The sequence below is a fragment of the Stegodyphus dumicola genome, chromosome 5 (genome assembly GCF_044657685.1).
Source record: "Stegodyphus dumicola isolate Sdum_Otavi_A_Nest chromosome 5, ASM4465768v1".
NCBI classification, from domain to species: Eukaryota; Metazoa; Arthropoda; class Arachnida; order Araneae; family Eresidae; genus Stegodyphus; species Stegodyphus dumicola.
The window spans coordinates 208,518,801-208,540,066 of NC_140772.1; the positions used below are offsets into that span (position 1 = coordinate 208,518,801).

Sequence of the window (21,266 nt, forward strand, 5' to 3'; positions counted from 1 at the left end):
TTCGAAGGAAAATACAAAATCTAAATTTAGTACTACTTTAGAAGTTAAACACCATGCTTAATTTGCTTTATACGAATAGATTATTATAACAGTACAAAAGAGCCCTTTAATGGCATTAGTATGTTTCGCATTAGTCTAAGAATTAAAGATAAATAACCGAAATCCATATTAACACTAATCATTTCCGAATTTCCTAAATGCTTTACTCAATATATCGATTACTTTCACAATTACTCACTTTGCAAACTAAATTCACGGCGAATCTTAAATAATAAACTTTGCAATTTATCGATCAGCTTCAGGCACATCATTAATTTTTTCTTAATTTATTCATTTAGAATTAGCACTGCAGTACTTCGCTTTTACGTGCGTGTTCTGAACATGGTGTATTTTAACTTTCAACGAGAAAACGCGTTTAGATATGCCAAAACTTTGAAGCTACTTAAAAGTCCATTAAATTGTTCCTCCTGTGTAGATCGATGTAAAAGCTATATTCGTACTGGTAATATATCAAAACACTGCGTGTGAAATTTATGGATCTAGCTTTCAGAGGGAGAAGGATCTTATATTTATTCATTTTGCTGCATTAATTTGCAATCGTTTACAGCATTCATTTTAAAACTGCGTAAAGACAAATTTGATTAATAGCTTAGTGTTATATACAAGGCAGGCAAAAGGAATTTTTCGTTGCCAGTCTGCTTTTATTAATTGTAATATTTTGCTAAATATCTTTATTGCTATTAAATATTTACGATATCTATCTCTTCTCATTCATGCATGTCCTTATTTGAAAAACTGATTCATATTAATGTCTTACATCTTCGACGTGCCTCCAAGACAGGCAGACTGTTTAACACTTTTGGAGGATGAAAAGACATCTTTTTAAGGCTTAGTTATGAGGATTTTCTGTTAAAGTGAAAAAAAAAAAAAAAAAAACAACTATGGATGAAATCGTATATTACATATTTTGTTAAACGTATTAGACATTTCGCAGAAAGAAGGAACTACGAAACAGAGAAGTTGCCGAACTTTCTTTAAAAATTTTTTTGCAGAAATAACGAAAAATGAACCTTCACAATAATTAGTTGTTTTATTTGCAAAGAACTTGAACTAGTGTTAACCAAGGAGACTAGAAGCCAATGTTTTTCTTGTCAGATATTTGAAAATGACCTGTTTCCCTTGTAGGGTTTATATTTATTTTAACTAGCATTTACTTTAAGCTATCTTTCCTGTCAAGCCTTTACTTTCCCCTAGAATTGCCAATGCCAGAGTATGTAAATTGTAGTAGAACGCGCAGAGTATTCAAATTTTAGCAGAAGTAAATTGAGTTTAAATAGAAGGAAAACGAGATTGTAAGTGTGCTTCTTGAATCGCGAGCGTGAAGGTTCCTAGGTAGAAATTTAAGAAACGCGCGTTTCGGCCTTTGTGCCTATTTCGGCAGTTCGTTGAATCTTTCAACTTCTTAATCAGTAAGTTTGCTGAATCTCAGCTGTATCTTAGAACGTGGTTAAGTTAGTTACGATTATAAAGCCTCGTAGATAGTGATTTCGTTATTTATTGATCCTGTCATTTATTTTTAGTTGTACTTTTCTATTTTGTTTAACCGCCGGGTCGGCGTAGTTTGTGAGCGTCAAGTGAACGCAACTGTGATTTCTAAAGTGAAATAAAAAGGGATTTAAACCCTTCTTACGAGTTTGTGTAATTTACAGTTCATAGCAGTCACTACTACTGTTGCTGACAAATTGGGGCCACGCAACATTATACATTGATTTAATGAACAGCTTGCATCAAATATTCACGGAAGTACTTTACAGTATATGTAACGTCTATATGACAGAAACATAAAATACAGAAATTATAGGGATGTGAAAGTTTTAAATTTCAAGCAAAGCCTAAAATTTCTGGAGTTAGACTACCGTGAGAATAAAGTATTTTAATAAAAGCTGAATATATTCCAATACAAACTATGAAATCTTTTGTTAAGATTGAAACTTCTAATGAAGACCTTGGCGCGATTTCGTAGCGAACACCTTTGTTATATGACCCTTTTATGGAGTGCGAAAAGTCTTCCTCTGCTTGTATTTGTTTCCTCCCCGCTTCTCCTGATCATCTTCTAAACTGTGTGGGTATTCCCCGGTATAACTGATAATCGAGCAGGATTCTGTTTGTGATGCTCTTTTTTGGTGTGGTCTTTTGGACTTCGTGTAGACTTTCCTGCACCAGGAGGACTGGAAACAACAGAAAGAAATTTCTAATGCAAAAAATATTTAACGAATCAGTAAAATGTCTCGCAAAGAAGCTTATAGAAACAGAAGGAATAAGGAGTGAAGACTTCACTGCATATTCTTTTGGACTAGAACATAGAATCATTGTCTCATTATCATTCATTCCAAGAGAATGGCATAAGAGAGGGATACTATTGAATTTTTATATTTCTCCCAAATTACAGAATGAAAGAGAGAGAGAGGGAAAATGCTTGTTTCTTAATCGCTTTGCCTGCAATCGCCTTTTCAGCTTTAACCACTCCTAAGACCAGAAGTAATGGCCATTTTATTGTGGAGATAACTAATAAGAGGCCACCGTTGCCTCCTATGAAGGGACGGACAATTACAATCATGCCATCTCCGGATTCGAACTCGGACACTTCGCTACTGCAGTTGGCTTCCCTAACTATTTACTGTGTGGGCGGCAGAGGGGCAATCCTCAATCAATCATTCCAGTTAGGATGATTTAATGTTTGCCAAGTTTAATTATAGTTACAGAAACAAAAAGGTTTAGGCTTGAAAGTCCTGCATTATATTTGATGAAATTAAATAATGAAAAATCTGCATCAATGTATGTATATTTCTCGTATTGTGATAAAACAACGGTACCTAGAGCCAGAAGCGTAGTTGCGGTTTTCAGCGCTCGGGGACAACTGAAGATTTTGAGCCCCTTTCTGTGTGCCAAGAATGGAAAATCATTGCATTCTAAAATTTTGACATCAATTTGACTCCTCCTGGATGCTGCGCCTGGTGACAGATGATCCCCCTTGCCCCACCCTAGCTACGCCACTGCGAAGAGCCATCGAATTTTGAATGACATAATCCTATTGCGAATATGAGAACGTGGAAGCCCAAATTTGAAATTTGGAATTTGTTTTATTATCGATTTCATATTTTGTAAAACTTTAACGAATTTTTGATTAAGAAACTCAAAGATTTCAAAGCGATCAATGGCAACGTTGTACAGAAAAAACATTTTTATCTCCAGCGCGCGAGACACGGTATCAGAAATTCTAAAGATATGCTCAATTTAAAACTATATGCTCTTGAATTTTATGGTTTAAATACGATGAACGTGATATTTAATAAATAAAGGTAACAGACAAAATGTTAAAAAACGCCTCTTTGGCCGAAATTTAAAATCTGAAACCTTTAAATTTTACTTTTTTTTGTAAATTTTATGAAGGAAAATATTACAGTTTGAATGCAAGGCCTGAATCCCAAATTTTATTCTGAACGTTAAGTTTCAGGTAATAACTATGATTCTCTTTCCGGATTATATAATTCTAAGTGCTTATCCGCTTTTATTGTGTTAATTACATTATGAATTTCCAAATGGGCTTTTGCAATTTAACTCACTTTATCTGTCAGTCTCACAATTTGCTTTAAATACATTAATGCGCTGAATAATGCAGTAATTTATGTTTTATTTAATTTAAGTATTAAAACAAAACAAAAAAAAATTGAGCTTAGCTTTAAAAGAGAATTTAGAAAATTGAATGCCTTTTATTAAGTTAAAAATTTAGGATTCCATATTTGAAATCATATATATCATAGAATTTTCAACGGAGGGGACTGAATTCAGCAAAACTTTTGAATGTCATTAATATAAATCTTTGGCTTGCCAGCGTCTTTAAAATTAAGTATTTCTTGAATTTTCAAGGACTGTGCGTTTTACTTTCAAATACACATGTAAACATGCTGAAGGTAGCAGTAAAAAAATAAATCTCTGTTTTTAATACCTTTGGAAACTTTTAAATATGAATATTGCATTGTCATATAGTCTATAATTTTACCTCATGGTCATCTAATTCTTCAGAATTCACGGGTTCATTAAAGAATATAATTACTTTGAATACTATAAGATATCTCTCCCGCCTTGCTAGTCTTCGTGGTGTAATGGTTCTGCACGCTGGGCCTGGTATTTCAAAAAAAAAAAAAAAAAAAAAAAAAAAAAACAACTTAATGTCTCTACAATACCAAAGGTTAATGCCAACAAATTCTATAGAATTTTTATTTTATCTGAAATTTTAACTTGCCCCCTTACCGGCTGAAAACTCCTTACCTACCTTTAGTTTCGCAATCGTTTATCCTAGTCATAGACGTCTAGTTGCAGAAATGTTTTATATGAGGAGAATATTCAGGTTTCCGCAAGGATAACTTTAAAAAAAATGTTAATTTTCGACAAATAACAGAAATCTAAAATTTAATGCGGTCTCTCGGTTCCTGTGCCTATATTTCGGAAAGTTTTGTACTCGTAATGAAAAAATTAAGAAATTTGACTTGACAAAAATTAACCAGGATGTTTAATTTCAAAATTCGGAGATTTTGATGCCATTTTCAACTTGCCTTGAAGGATCGGTTAATTAAGTTAGAATGATTTGACGAAATTCGAGAACATAAATTTAAATAAAATGCAGCAAAAAATGTTGATAATTTTATAGGCCGTACAAAAACGTCATGTGGTGTCCACACCAGATTTCTTTCATAACATTTCTTTCATTTGGAATTAAGTTTTGAAAATTATAGCACTATCAAACTAACAGCCTTACTAAAAATTTTCAGCCAGGAATATCTTGCAAATAAATTTCTAAGATTAGAGTGGGGAAAAAACTTTTAAAATGCTGTGAACATATAAAGCCAAATTTACCTTCGGTTTTAAATTCAACTGCTGTCCAAACAATCTTGAATCCAACAGCATTTTTATCTAGGTCTTCACCTTTCATTATCTGAGAGGCAGAAGTTTTAAACCTAGAAGGAAATATTTCTGAAACATTAAAGAAATTGCAAATAAGCATCAATAAATTACTTTATGAACGCATAAGGGGGAAACAAGATATTACTTTAAATTCAATTATTTGTTTGCAGTATAAAATTACTTAGATCTTCTCTGCAATTATTTCTTTGAAAAGTAATTTAACACTGTGAATCAAACTGATTTATAACTTTAAGAGGTTTATTAAATATCTATTTATGTAATAATTGAACAAATAATAGCACTGGCAGGAAAATTTAAAGATACAGCTCTAAAAAGATGCTTTAGAGTAATTTCATTAAGTGAAATGCAATGAATAGTAGTTGGTTGCTCAACGTTATCACATAGTCCAATCCGATCCACGTTCGCTGCACTTAAATATGCGAATTTTTGAGTCCTGTTTCTGCACTATGAAAGGAGTACAAGGAGATGCTTCACATTATAAGTTTAAGGATTGTACTTTAATAACATTATCAGTATCATTATAAGGGCACAGCCCCGATCCTCCTAGCCGGCACAAGCCTACCGTGAACTATTAATCGTGAACTAAACTACTAATCGTTAACTATTAATCGCGAAAAAGGCACTATTAATCGTGAACAGATTTTTGTTGCTTAGGAACTCCTGGGCAATCTAATACCAGCATGAAAAATTACTAAGCTTGCATTTCTATCACGGATGACCACATATCTTATTAATTTTGCTATTAAGATTCATAACACCGTCTTTTCCCCACATTATATTACATTTTCTATATTGGTTTTTAATTTTTGTTTCAGAAATAAGCAGAATGCATTTTAAATATATATTAGAATGACAAAGATGTTGTGCGAGTACAATTTTCTTAATTGCAAAATCATTCAAGTTGTTTAAACTTTAAAGGTAATTTTCAAAGGTTGTCTTACGTTATTTAAACTCAAGCAAATTTATCCAAACTTTAAACATACCGAAGCTAGGTTAACTTCCATAAGGACATTTTCTTACATATTTTTGTTAGTAGATAGACATATAATGTAATCAATAAATTATTTGATCGGTGAAAGATGTAGTTACTTCATTACTATTCTGTTCTGACACAGCTAATCAGAATTTCAGTCAGTGTAAATATTTTCAGAAACTAATTCGATGATAAGCATTCATTCGTAATTTACTTGATTATCGATAGAATTCGATAAACAAGTAAATTACAAATGAGAGAACGGTCAGTATTTTATAAGGTGTTTTTTCTAAAGCTGGTTTATGTATTTAAAAAAAGATAAAAGTCTTAAAGATAATTAATTACTTAAAAATACATTATTAGTACACAATAACACACATAATGCATATATAGTACTGTTAAATGTATATAATTTATATATAGTATTGTTAAAGGTGAGAATTAATTTGAAGATAAAAATTATGCAATAAATTTAATAACAGAAATTATGCAATACAAAAGGGCTTCTTTATCAATAATAAGACTGCGTTAGAGGCATCTTCATCGGTAATAAGAATACGTAAAAGGAAATTGAAAAACCCATCGATCTTAAGATACAAGGACACACTTTTCTACAACTAAATTTAAAAGAATTATCGCGTTAGATTAAATTAGAGAGATTTTAAGACTTTTCAGAACACTAATGTAAAAAACCAAGAGTACCTTCGCTATGATTCGAACCATGTACCTTCCAGTTGCATGCTAGTCATGCTAACTGTTTAATATCATGTGGAATCTCACGGGAGTTACGATAGTTCCCTACATACTAAAAAAAAAAAAAAAAAAAAAAAAAAATGAAAGAATGACGACTGGCTCAGAAGTGTAGGAGGAGAAAATTTCCGTTATCTTCAGACGTAATGATAGCGGATTCGGTTGCGTACCAACTAAATATTATTTAGGAACTCACTAAAGAAGTCGTATTTATTATTTATTTGATAGTATTTTAATTTCGAAGACTGTAATGTATTTATCCCAAAAAGCGTTAGCCCAGAACTGCTATAAATTTTGTTTTGGCATTTTGTGGTTTTTCGCCACAAACGGCGTTCACATTTCAAAGTGTTGCCACCAAACATTATCGCCCTATATTATATTTAAAGAAATTAAGAAATGAAGAATCTGCATAAATGTAGTATGTATGTTTCTCACATTGTGATAAAACAACGGTACATACAGCCATCCAATTTTAAATAACTTAATCCTCCTGCTAATATGGGCATCTGGAAGCCCAAATTTGGAATTTGTTTTATTACATATTTTTTAATTTTGTAAAGCATTTATGAGTTTTTGATTAAGAAATTGAACGATTTCAAAGCGAGCAGTGGCAACACTGTACGAAAAAAAAATTATCCCCAGCACGCGAGACTATGTATAGGAAATTATAAAGATATGCTCATTTTAAAATACTTAAAGATATTTCTGTTAAATTGAATTTTATGGTTTAAACGCGACTACCATGATATTTAATAAATAAAGGTAACACACAAAACTTTTTTTTTGTTTAAAGCCTCTTTGGGCATAATATAAAATCGGAAAACATTCAGGTTTTTTTTTTAAATTCTTGTATTTAATTGTGATTAATTAATCTGTTTAGTTCATTCCCACCTTTTGAATACTGTTAGAGATGAAAGAATTTTGTAATTTTGAAAGCTGTACGTATTTATTACCATTCCTTTAAAAGTTTAAGAGCAGGGGTTCTCACCAAGGGTTCATAGTTGCAAGGAAAAATGCGATCAGCCTTTTCAGCTATTAAGCATTTAGTTTCAAATATAAAATGCTATTTTTATTTAAGTTTTGGTATTTTTCAATATTTTTATACTTTTTCTTGTTTCATTTATAAAAATATTAAAGAATAATCTAAATTTGAATAAATGTGTAAGGTTATTATTTGAAACTAATCAGTTATTTATGATTTCAGCCTTTACTAAAATTCACCTTTCCATTTCCTTAATCAGAATATAAATCTGTTAGATAGCATTTCAAGCAGAGTTTTCGGATTGTAAGATACAGTATATTTCTGAATTTCGCGGCACGTTACGTTAGTTCCTCTCACTTTTGATAAGTTTGTTCAGGTGATTCGGCTTTGCGTTATTGCTGCAGATATTTGAATTTGATGCACTGGTTAGAAGTTAACAGCCAGCTTAGATTCAAATTTAATTGTGTGGTCTTTGACTGCTATTTTACGTTTTAAATTGGAATTTGACTATTACTTTAGTTGCATCGTCACGATTTTGGTTGACTCTGCTAGCATAAGAATGTGTATCTATGTTCAATGTTCATGACTAAATAAAAAGATTTATTTTATTTTAAACTTTTATAAGTCTCTAGCTACTTACATAGTGATAATTAGATTTATGTGTCTTAGGGTTTCGGACTACTTAACTTTTATCAGATTAAATAAAATCCTATAAATAAATATATATATGCACTTTTTGAGTTTTTGAAAGGAGAGACAAGGAGAAATGATCGTCTAGCAGTGATGAAAGGCGTGCATGGAGCAAAAACTTTTGAGAACCAACCGGTTTAGAGCTTGTTTGAGTACTCTGGACTGTCATGCAACAGCACTAATTTTCAGTCGCGCATGCGCGTGTTCGGTGACATGACACAATATATTTTAGCGAAATTCTGGCCTAATTCAGCAGGGCAAAGAGATATGGATTTAAAATCATGAATCTAATCTGTGTTATGTGAACGACTGAGTTACATTAACTATAATCATATTTCGTATTTTATTTAAATAAGATACTGTTACATAACACTCCTCATTTTAAAAGTAATGTTATAAATATTTCTTAAAAAAATTAAGGAATTTCATATTTCGTTGGAGAAATTAACCAAATAGTTCAGGAAATGATAATCAAAAAAATTTTACTTCAGTAACCTGTTGGAATGTCAAACATTTAATAAGTTTTATCACTAATATAATCATTAACTTTTAGTGCTAAATATATTTTCTCAGAAGCAGGTCAATTTTAATTTTCCCCCGTTAATTTTAGTAAACGGAAAAATAGATATTATTTATTCTTTTTCCCATTGGCGAACTTATTTTACCCCAAGGGAAGCTTCCGAATTTATTATCCTGAACAAAGTTCATTCTTATTTGCACATTAACATTCATTCCTTCCGCTTAATTCTGCAGCCCCAGGGAAATATTATTTTTCTTTTCGCTGCAGATGGCAAACTCTCATTTAAGAGAAGAATTTTTTTAGCTTTGTTATTTATTACAAAGCTTTATTTTTACTCATTAAGTGCGTCTAATTAAGGACGCTTAGTTCTTTAGTCACTCATGAGTGGATTACGAAAGTGAAAATAATTATGCTTTCGGAATTTGTCTTTTTCCGGGCCAGTTTTCATGATTCTTTGATCTCTTGTGGCATTTTATTTATCTTGTTGAGTGCTGGAGATGTAGAATAGCTAAAGAACTTTTAATTTTTCCACTGCATGTGCTGTAGTACCAGTTCATTTATATGGGGTAAATGAGTTCTCACATTTAAAATATTGCTGCGTGCGTATGGGTTCGTAATAGATTGAATGCACAGGTCCGATAAAAGGTTAATACAATTTATTTTTATCAAAAAAATATATATTTCAGAACTCTGGAATTTTACACTTAAATATTCTTACAAATGTTCCCAGTATCACACAGTATAATCAGTAACTACAAACTTCTAAGAACGTTAAACACAACGCAATGCAAAGCGCATCTAAAGAGAAAGACAATCCGATCTCACGCTGAACTTTCAACAATAGCAACAATAACTAACTAAACAACTGACAGCAGATGCTCTCTCTTCCGGCCTTAAATAGTTTTCAACCGGCCGCAAGATATTTTTAGCACTTTCAGCTTCTCGAAATTACTGGAAAGCAATACGAGGGGTGGAATTACAGTTACAGATAACGTAGTGGTCAATTACATTTACTCAATTTCAATACTTATTACGGTGATACAGGGACCGACCCAAAATGTCGCCAAATTTAACTACTTTCGGCAATTTCTTAAAAAATTTGGTGACAATAAAGTCGCCAAAACCATTGTCAGCTTGGCGATATCTCGCCAAATTACCGAGATACCCATTTATTGCATGCTAAATGCACTTTCCCCAGTATTCTTATTTTTGCGGCATAATATTTCTTAAAATTAGTCTCGAGCTACATTACACAGAAAAATACAACAATTTTTACGGTACTAAAATTCTACTAAAATTACCTATCTAAGTTCAATATTCGTAACATTATGTTGATTTAAGTATTACAACAATTTGAATAAATACTATAAAGAAGTTAATATATGAAATATAATGAACATACTACGGAGAATACTGAAAAATGGATTTACCATCGAAGATATTCTTACAACAGTAGTTATGCGCTGTACTTAACTGAACATTGATTCTAAATAAATATTCCAATTAGTATCTCTTACTTTTCTAAATATATGATCTAGTTTCTAGGTTCCTTAAAATAAGATGTTGAAGTTTGAGAACACAGCGCACAGTTCCGCCGCATTACTGTACCTACTAGGCTCGTAGTAGGCGCGCACCAGAAGCCGGCCCGACAGAAGATTCACAGATATTCTTTACATTAATTTTAAATATTTTCACATTGAATACGCATTGAGTATACATTGATTATATAATTACACAGGTATAAAAAAGTTATAATGATCTTAACAGATTAATATATTATTTACAAATAATTAAATCAAAACCTCAGATCTCAGTATAAATCAAAATATTACGCTGCGACAAATACGTTAACGATAAGTTAATGACTAATTACTATCATTATAAATGACTAATTATACCATTAACTAATTACTACCATCATTCATGATTAATTACTACCATTAACAAATTATAATAAGATAGTCCCCAAGGCTCTGCCGTAATCACATAAATCAAACTGCACAATGAACTATCTTTTTTTGAAATACGGTACGGGTATGGCGTTCTTAGTAAATGTTGTAAACAGCAGTGGCATGAGATAACAGTTTGGTTTATAATGTACTCTGAATATGGTATTCTTTTGCAGAAGTAAAATTTTGTACCACAATTTTTTTAGTTTCTTTCATATTTATTCATAAATCTTATTAATAATCACCAAATGTTTCCTTCCCTTGCTTTATTTACAACTTGTATCTGATGAAGAATTCAGTTAAACGTCACTATCGCATGAATAAGTAAATGTTTATTTAGTAGCTAACAACTAAATTTCTATATTTATGTCAATTTATCATTTGAAATTGCCTTCTAATCATTTGGTAGATAATAAAATTTTACCTGAGTAGCAATCTGTTCCTCCCCGATAGCTGTGTTTGTTCCTCCACATTTTTGTAGTAGCGTAGATCCCCGCAGTACTTCTGAAGCACTTTCGGATTGAAGGAGATGCTTGAATATCCATCGTAGATGGTGAGCTCCGCTTCGGCGCAGTTGGCTTGAAATCAAAGTTCTCACCCTCAACACTTCAAAAAATATAAACAAGGCCTTGCAACGCAGACAATCCACATATCCTTGTCTCACACACACACACATACACACTCCCTCTCTTCAAACAATCGGCCAACTTTTATCATTATTTCCATGTTTGTAAAAAGAAGATTTTATATTAACAATTAAATTTCATTACGAGCTACAGTGTTATTTTAGCATTATGCTCTTTCTTCCCTCGAATTCCTCCAAAAGTTCATAAAACTTTTAATAAATATTTCGGATACTTACGTATTATTGCAACAACCTTAGCAGAAATCGCCAAATTACCAGAATGGGCCAAATTCTGGCAACCACGCGCATATTCTTCAAACAACCACACTAGTAACAATCTTTCAGTCACTCAGCGTTGCTATTTTCTTAAGTGTTTTTGTTTTTGTTGTTCTACTTATACCACGTTTCAGCGGTTTTTAAAGACAAATCTTGATATTCTTGTTTTCTTTCTTAGCCTGAGACTCAGTTTTATAATATAAATTCGTGTAATTCGCCAGCAATGGCAAAACTGCAGTAAAATTTCTGCAGGAATGCAGTATTTTTATTGCAAAATCTCTAAAGGAAAGAATAAAGCTATGCGTTTGATAGACAGCATAATAATAATGCTGAATTTATGCGCCATTGCCGGGTTTGTGCGGTTCTCTGATGTTTTTTTAAGCGAACAAAAGAGCATTGTGTACACGGGAAGATCACCGCATAAAATTACAGAATAATTTTGAGAAACATGTTCTACGATTTACGATAACTATCGATAGTCTGGGATTCTTAAAACAAAAAAAGTCGCAAAAATCACCAGTGTAACCCGATAAGAAATGTTCACCTTTCCGTCTTCAAAAAATCCCCAAATTGCGTCAACGGGGTTGCATTAATACGTAAGTACCATATTTATAAATCGCTTTATAGATATTAGCGTAATTTTAAAAATTCTCTATCTGTTAAATTTGCTGAGATCACATTTGCATGCGAATGTCATGTGACAATATTTTTTCTCTTCTGAAATGCAAATTAACTGTAAAACTAGTATAATGCTGGTTTAATAAAACAGAAGTCTCTCTTTCTTTGACGATCTGTTTTTCCGACTATTTTTGTTTAAAATTAGAATCCACAAGTTTGGAGATAAATCCGCTCTTTCGGCCATTTTGTCACGTGCTGTAAATTTAAAGATAGACCTACGTTCATTTTACTCATACTATACTATTATGTGGATATATTATTTAAATTTCGCATTGGTTAAAAATAATATATAACTCATTATACAATTTTTGAAAGCAATCAAATACATTTGTAAACTCAAGTAGGAATGGTTTGCAATTCAACAATTTCTAATTTTTGGGTCTAGCTCGGATTTCCAACATGTTGAATAAGGAGGACACACGCCTTCATTTCCCCCTCACTTTTAGTTACTTTAAAGGGTATAGAAGATAAGCCTGAACTGCAAGTTTTGTACTCTCTTTTGATTCTGTTTGTGGAATTAAACAAATTTTGACTTTTTTTGAACATTTCGTGTTTTTCTTCTTAATATCAAATTTATTTTATTAGCTCAAAAGGGCGTTAGCCCAGAAGGGCTATTAGTTTCGAAACAGAATTTTGCGTCGAATCACTATAAACGGCTGCATCATTTTTCAGTTGTTGCCATTAAATATTATCGTTCTCTGTTATATTTAAGGAAACTAAATAATGACGAATCTGCGCGAATGTATGTATGTTCCTCGCATTGTGAAAAAACATTGGTCAAATTTTGAATAACATAGTCCTCCACCCGAATATGGACATTTGAAAGCCCCTATTCGTTTTATTGCCTATTCGATATTTTTTTGAATTTCTGATTAAAAATCTCAACAATTTCAAAGCAAACAGTGGCAACACTGTAGGGAATAAAACATTTTTATCTCCAGCGCGCGAGACTGTCTATTGGAAATTCTGAAGATAGCTTGCTTTTAAATATTTTTAACACAAAGTGATGTTAGTCCAAACGCTCGCGAAGCGTTTATTTATTTGTTTATTTATACTTTTAGGAATTTTCTCGATACCTGAAGATTGATTATGATTTTCGCTGAAAACAGTATTTCCAAATGCTCTGAAATGAGAATGTCTTAACTTTAATTCCTTAAATTATATATAATATAAACGTGAGATATTAAATATTTTAGTTCACTTTTATTAATATCCTAATTTTAAAGAGTTCCTAACTTTTCTGTTTTTCCTGTTCGTTTAATGGTTAATAATAACTTTAAAAGCATTCCTAGTTTTCACTATACTAACCGCATATTCGATGAATACAGACTATAAAAGGAACTAAGAAGAAATTATATAAATGCGGTTTAATCATTATTGAGAAATAAATTCTCATATTCAGTATTCTTTTTTTTTACTTGTAATATCAGGCCTGTAACTTAATTTCATCTTGCGTTAGCCCTTTAATGAGTTGTTTCACACAATAATCTAATTTTATTTACACGTAGATAAACAAAGAAATAATTCAACTAATAAATAGTATCTTTTAATATACGTTCACATGCCACTAAGTAGAGCAATGTTAGAAGACTACTTACCTATGCTCCCGTACAACTGCATTTTGAGGATGCGTACATATATTTTCATGTGGTAGTCAACCCTTAACAGCCATATGCAATCAACATCTTTAGGAAAGTAGTAAGGAAAACCGGGGGATACAATCAAACCTCCCACTCCGGAAACTGTCCCTCCGCAGTTGCTGACGTTGACAGTTGACTTGGGAGGAGGTATCATCTCTGTTAAAAGAAAGGAGACACTGGATTTGCAAGCATTTTGATTATGTTTGATTCATTGGGAATATAAAACAAATAAGACTACCAAAAATCTATACTTTGTAAAATTTCATACAGAAGCAGAAAATATGTTTCAAAACGTATTGCCAGTTTAGAAGAATTTCTAAGTTCTTATTTCCAGGGCGACTGAAAAGTAAAAACGGATTTGTGAGTTATACGTAATTGCAGTAATATCTAAGCATGCCATTTTTTCTAGCTCAAAAATAACAGAATCCGATGTCATAAAATATCGTCGAATTTTTTTTATCGAACTTTGCCAGATGTGTTATATCAGGAATGACCAACTTCTGCATATATATATGTAAGAAAAACAGAGAATGGGGACGGTAAAGAGGGTCGTAATATAAAAGATCAAATTAGCAACGTAAATTAATTTCCCTTCCCTATTCTAAATATAGTAACCTCTCTGCGTCATTTCGAGACTAATTCATGTCATGTGACTCTTACATAATTCTGATAATATAAATGGAACTAGAACTCAAATAGCCAATAGTAATTTTACGAAAGTATTAACTATCCAATCAAAATGCATTGAAAACCAAAACTAATTCACTCTGAATTAAGATTTCACCCTGAACATAACGCACTTGCTTTCTGCGCTTTCGCCTAGCTTGACTGCAGTCTGTCTGCTTCTTCTTTCTTACTGCAAATTTATCTAAAATGTATATTTTTGGAATAGTCACAATTAATGTGCCAACTTGTTTGTGGCCGGAACATGTTAACTGAAATAAAAATATAATTAAATATACATTGACTGCTAAATTTCCTATTCATTATAGATCAACTCTTCTACGCCATCAAAATTCCTGCTGATTATTATTTCTGAATTTGTTTTTATCACTTATATATTGTTACGAAATGCCTAGCTACGGTAAGATAGCTTCCTTGCAAACCGGGGTCAGGGTTGCCAGATTTGGCGTGAAATTGTCCATGTGGCAATATGCCATAGAAGGAGCGAGAACATTCTAGAACGTATTCTTACTGGTTTTCCCGAGAATGTTCTCCAAGGCAGGCCAAAAGCTATATACCATGCCTGTACGCGGAGTAAGTGAGTATGTTGCGTTCAGTCGTATTGTTTTGAGTTGAGAGATTACCTTGAAAGCAATCGATTGAATCGAGAGCTGTAGTTTAGTTCTTTGCCATGAAATTGTCTTCATCATTATAGTCTGATAAAATATGTTGCTGATCGTTTCAGCGTGTTTCTCGTAGTTTTTCGACGACTGTAACGTGTCTTTGTAAATGTCCTGTGTAATAGTGCTTACTGGCGAATAAATTGTATTTTCCAAGGTGGTGTTTCCTGAGGCGTCTCCAAGGTGGCGGATAGGAAAACGCCTCCTTTGGGTGGTAGAAGGGAAATGAAATACCTTCCGCGGACCAACAGACAGAAGTCCAACCTCTTGAGGCAATGACAACCATTTTTCCACGAGAGGCCATTTTATGGATCTAGATCACTGCAAGGACATGCAATACTCACCCAGGGTGTACAACAACACCTAGAAACAATCAACCGGAAAGACATACATTATGCAATGAATGCTTGCACATGTTGGAATCGATGGAAATGAAGTAGCCGATGAACTGGCTGAGAAGGAAAACAATCTCAACAACTCAAACCCGTCACTCTTGAAGATGCTAATGCCATTGCCAGATATAGACTATTAAGAGAAATCTATTAAAAAAAACCATCAGATATATGAGATTGATGAAAACACAGAAATATATTAAGAAAAACCATCATATATGTGAGTTTGATGCAAACACAGAAATCACAAAGACCATTATTAGATTGAGAGCCCGCTATTTTAGAGGAATAAAAATTAACGAAGATGGCACCAGATCATATAGAACTGGTAGAACGTGTCCCGAAACGAAGCTTTCTTCAGAACACGTCTTCACCTGTCCGGCAATACTTGTAACTCTGCAAAGCTTGGGAGAATTTCCTTTCCAGGAAGAGCTGTAGAGTGAAAAGATTCTGGAACTGGCAAAAGCAGTGATTTTCACGTATGGATCCATTTGACGTCTCAAAGGGCACGACACCAACCAACCAACCAATTATGTTTTGATTCTTGCTCAAGTGTTATCATCAATCATTCCAAATTCACGAACCAGTAGAAGGCAAGAATATATATATATATAAAATAATAGGTAGAAATATTGCAGTGAGCTTGCTAAAAAGTTACCAGGAGCTGTAGCTCCACGAAATAGTTCAACGCAGTACTACTAAAATATTAATATAGAAGAAATTTAAAAAAAAATTATTAACATGGAAAAAAGAAAACCTCTTACACGCGAAATAAAACTGTTTAAAATCAATGTTGGAAAACATGTGAATGCACGAAAAAACTAATTGTCTTCCACAAAAATCCTTGCATTCTGTGTCCAGAATCAGCCGATGAACAATTTCAATGTGTTTTAATTATAATAATTCACCCGAAAATTCTGGTCCCTCCCCAAAGCAAGGAAAAAACAAAGTACATTTAAGTTAAAATTTTGAAAAAAGAGAATTCTATTCAAAGAATTGAAAACTAAGTGAAATAATAAAATACTTCAGTGAAAAATTCAAATCAAAATTTTACCTTTGGACTAAGAGCACCTAATCCAAAGAATTTAAATTGAAGCGAAAGTGAAACTATAAAACCTTAGTGAAAATGTTTCGCGATCTAAAATCTTGATACTTAATACATTAAACTTTGTGTGATAGTAAGTGACAGGGAGCAAGAGGTAATAAACTAGCATGGCAGTATTTTATTAATAATAATTATTAATTGAAAGGTAGATGAAATACAAATAAAATTGTATTTCATTATCTTATCAGCAACGGGAAGTTTGCGTCTGTATGTCTGATGTATATGCAGACAAAAAAAAATTATAATGAACCTTCAGTATGGAAGTCAATTACTCGTATTAGAAAAAGAGGTTTAGTGTCAGTTAAGTATGTAGATATAAAACAAGAGTAGATATATTCACTAATTTGGTGATACTGGGATAATTTTCTTGTCTCTTTCTTATGTAACTCTATCTCGCGTTTTGTAAACTAAATCCTCGGTTAGATCTATTTTTGGCTATATCAGTTTTTAGAGTTATAAAAGCATTTTCTAAAGCGCTGTTTTTAAATATTAAATACGTAAAATATGCAACAATATGCTTTACGTTTAAATCCTTTGCAAAAGGAAAAGTATGCTGCGCAAGAAATTTGATTTTCTAAAATCGTGAAATCTGACCTCAGAATTTTCAATCACATTTTCAATTTCTGTAACGTATTTTTCGATGTGATAATTGCAGTTCTTATGCTTTTGTAAATGACTGAACATATTCGAAGGTGCTTCAAATTATTTCTTTGAAAATCTTCTAGTAGCATAATAAAATTTATTGTGTATACATTCCAACTACTATCTTGTTTTTCTTTGCAATTTTAAATTTAAATCTAGAAAGAAAGTTAAATCACTGAGTCAAGTTTCAGTTAATTTTTTTTACCTGAGTTGATAAATTAAGAAATCGTTGCAGAAATTTATTTATACTTAGCCACCTTATATCTTATGAAACAATAATTTTGTCCTTTATCAAGTTGCAATTAGAAGAGATGCAGTTTAGAATAATTTTCTTGAAAGGATTAAACAATTTTGTCCATTATTTCTCTTGTATTTAATCTTTTGCTGGTTAACACTTGTTGGCGTATTAATGCAGTAATAGCTGAAAACCTTTAGAAATGATTCTCATTTTGGCGTAGAGTATGACATCTTTTTGGCATAGTGCATTAATGTCGCGTATTATTACTCCTGTTCTATCTATTGCTATTGAAACTAATTACAAACTGTGATGTGGCCACCACGTGACTTTCTTGTACGGTCCACTAGATTATACGCATTTTTTGCTGCTTTTCATTTAAACTTATTTCCTTGATTTAGAGATATATTTCCCATTCAATCAATTCAGTTCTCATTTCGCCGTAAGGCAAAAATACATAAAAACTTAAAATATCTTGCTTAGAAATTGAAAAATATGGGAACTACGAGTATAAAACACCCAATACAGTTAAAAAATCTAGAAAACAATTTTCACAATTAAAATGAGAATTTCTACCACAAAATAAACATTTCGGCCAATGGGCAAGAAGGTAGATTTTTCGGTGCACAAAACTGAAAGTTTACTTTTGATCCCATTCGGCAAAAAGACACTGAAGTTGATGCACAAATTCATTTAATTCACTATTCTGCTAAATTTTAAATGTAAACAACCATGGCTGCTTCGTTAGGCTTAACCGCACTTAAACAAATTTTAATTCTACACTATAGCATGCAGGTTAACTAAAGACATAAAAACCTTAACCGGGACATAAGAACAATGTAATTCGGTCATTTCTAAAGTAAAAAATGTACAATAGACCAATACATAAGAATTAGGAAAAAAAAAAAAAAAAAAAGGGAAAAAAATAATAATAAAATAGAACATAAATATAAAAGTAAATCTGAAAGATTCAGATTTTAAATTACGTCCAAAGGGACTTTTTTTTAACATTTTGTGTGTTAAAATATCATGTTCTTCGCACTTAAACCATAAATTTCAGTTCAATAGCAATGCCGCAAAATAATTTTAAAATGAGCCTATCTTTAAAACTTCCGATACACAGTCCCCCCCCCCCCTCCTGTAGATTGTTGCCTTTGCTCGCTTTCAAATCATTGAGTTTGTTACTCCAAAATTCGTTTAAGTTTTACAAAATATGAAATCGATAATAAAACAAATTCCAAATTTCGGCTTCCACATGCCCATATTCACAATAGGATTACGTCATTCAAAATTCGATGGCTCTATGTACCATTGTTTTATCACAATGCGAGAAATATACATACATTTATGCAGATTTTTCATGATTTAGTTTCTTCAAATATAATGCAGGACTCTAACATTTGGTGGCAACAGTTTGAAAAGTGAAACGGACATTTATAGGGATTCAACGTAAAATCTCAAAACGAAAACAATAGTCCTTTAGGGACAAAGCCCCTTTGGACTAAAAAAAAAAAAAAAAAAAGCTCACCGAGCCGAGTAACAGAGCGGGTATATATATAGTATACATATTTATATAGTTTTGGTGCGGCCGATTATAACCAAGAAGGGAGGTGCATAATATTATAGCAATCCTATATACAAATTTCAACATTATGAGGCTACTGGCTTTTGAGTTAGGCGAGATACATACATACCTTACATACATACATTCATACATATGCGAGATACATACATACATACAAAAAATCTCTTCTGAATTCGTTTTAAATCCATTTCACAACCCGTTTTGGGAAAAAGTTTCACTTAGCCCTGTCGTTCCATCAAACTGATAGAAAAGCAAGAACATTTATTAATATCGTCTCTTTTTTATATTTTCAGTAATTTTCAATTTATAGTAACTATATATATGAACATATATATATAGATATATAAACGTATATCATTCATGAACTTATAATCATGATAAGAACAGCTATCATAATCTTAACAAAGCAGACTGTGAGGCACTAAAGAACAATATTTTTTTTTATTCTATCATCACGGAATGAATTAGTATTGATGCAGGTGACAGGTGACGGAGGACGGGGACGCCTGGCTTATAACATAGGTAAACAGGCATATGTCCCACGTCCTCCACTATCTCAAAGAAGCAACTCGCTGGAGCCCCGTAAGGCTGCACCGGGAGTTTACATGGCCATACAGGGGCTAGATATCAAGTAGATTTTACATAGGACGTTGTTAATAACACAAAGTAATTTAAAAAGAATATAAAGGATAGCATTAAAACACTAAAACACACATATAAGCTGAAACACATAGATATACAAAATTAAACGTAAAAGCATAAAAACACACTCGTAATTACGTAACATAAAGACATAAAAACACACACGAGAATACATATCATGACACATAGAATACATACGGAAACACGTAGAGCACATAAATGAAAATATTGCACACAGAAGAAACATATGAGACATAGTACGGTGTGCGTAAAGCAGAAGCGCTGTGCGGAAATATGTTCAGTACCCATAATACATAATGTACATACTTTCATTAGGGGCTTCTGTTGCATGATTTACATATTTCGTTGCATACACTACATTCGTGCATTGTACGGATATTATATATTTCGATTTACGATAACACATCATTCCATTGGGTGCCCAGCGCTTTACACAGATAAACATGTCAGTAACATTATTTCTGCACGTTGCTGGCTATTGAAAGCAGATGATTATTGGAAACAAGTATCTGGGAATTCGAATGTAATAGAAAACGAGTTCCTGAAACATGGCAATAGATAAGTTTAATCTAAGCTTCAGCGAGACATACTGATTGCTGATGCAGATTTTATGCTTGAATAAATTACACCATGATTTATTATAAAGAATGGGAGGATTTGTTCCCCGCCCCCAAAGCAGATCCTCAGCCGACTTCGGCTTGGCCACTACAAGGCCAGAAGTGGTGGTACCCTATTATGAGGGCACCTAATAGGTAGGCTACTTTTGCCTCAGACGGACAGTTACAATCATTCCTTTTCCGGGAGTCGAAACCAGACCCTTTGGTATCGCAGTCAGCTCCCCTAACCACTATACCGTCTGTTAGGAAAGTATGATAGTGATATGTGGCGTTCTAAACTTCGAAGCAAATATGCTAACTAATTTGGATAATTCTGATATTTCATTTAAAGAAGATCCAACAAAATTTGAATACTCTTCACGGAATATCTATAGAATGAAGTTGCATGACTTTTACCGTGATTTATATTTTTTGAACCACTTCTAATCAGAATCACAGTATTTAAAAATAAGGATGGAAGGCACAGGATCATTATCCAAGAAATATGACCCCACCCTTTCTAGGAAGGAAAAATGCAATTTTAGTTCCATTCTGCTTTACATTCTAGAAGTTATATATAGTTATCTTCACGCCAAAATAATAAATAGACATTACTAAGAGTGAAACACTAAGTTTGCA

General features: G+C 32.5%; 1 protein-coding gene across 2 annotated transcripts in view; it reads right to left on the minus strand.

The window, feature by feature from the left end:
* LOC118191989 (neuropilin and tolloid-like protein 2) overlaps positions 1–21,266 on the minus strand; it is a 237,639-nt gene that overhangs the window by 27,218 nt on the left and 189,155 nt on the right. For both annotated transcript variants that reach the window (XM_035362866.2, XM_035362865.2), the window contains exons 5-7: positions 14,025–14,222; positions 11,272–11,425; positions 4,915–5,015 (exon numbers count right to left, since the gene is read on the minus strand). In XM_035362866.2, coding sequence (XP_035218757.1) covers positions 4,915–5,015; positions 11,272–11,425; positions 14,025–14,222 — 453 coding nt within the window. The remainder of the gene's footprint in view (positions 1–4,914; positions 5,016–11,271; positions 11,426–14,024; positions 14,223–21,266) is intronic.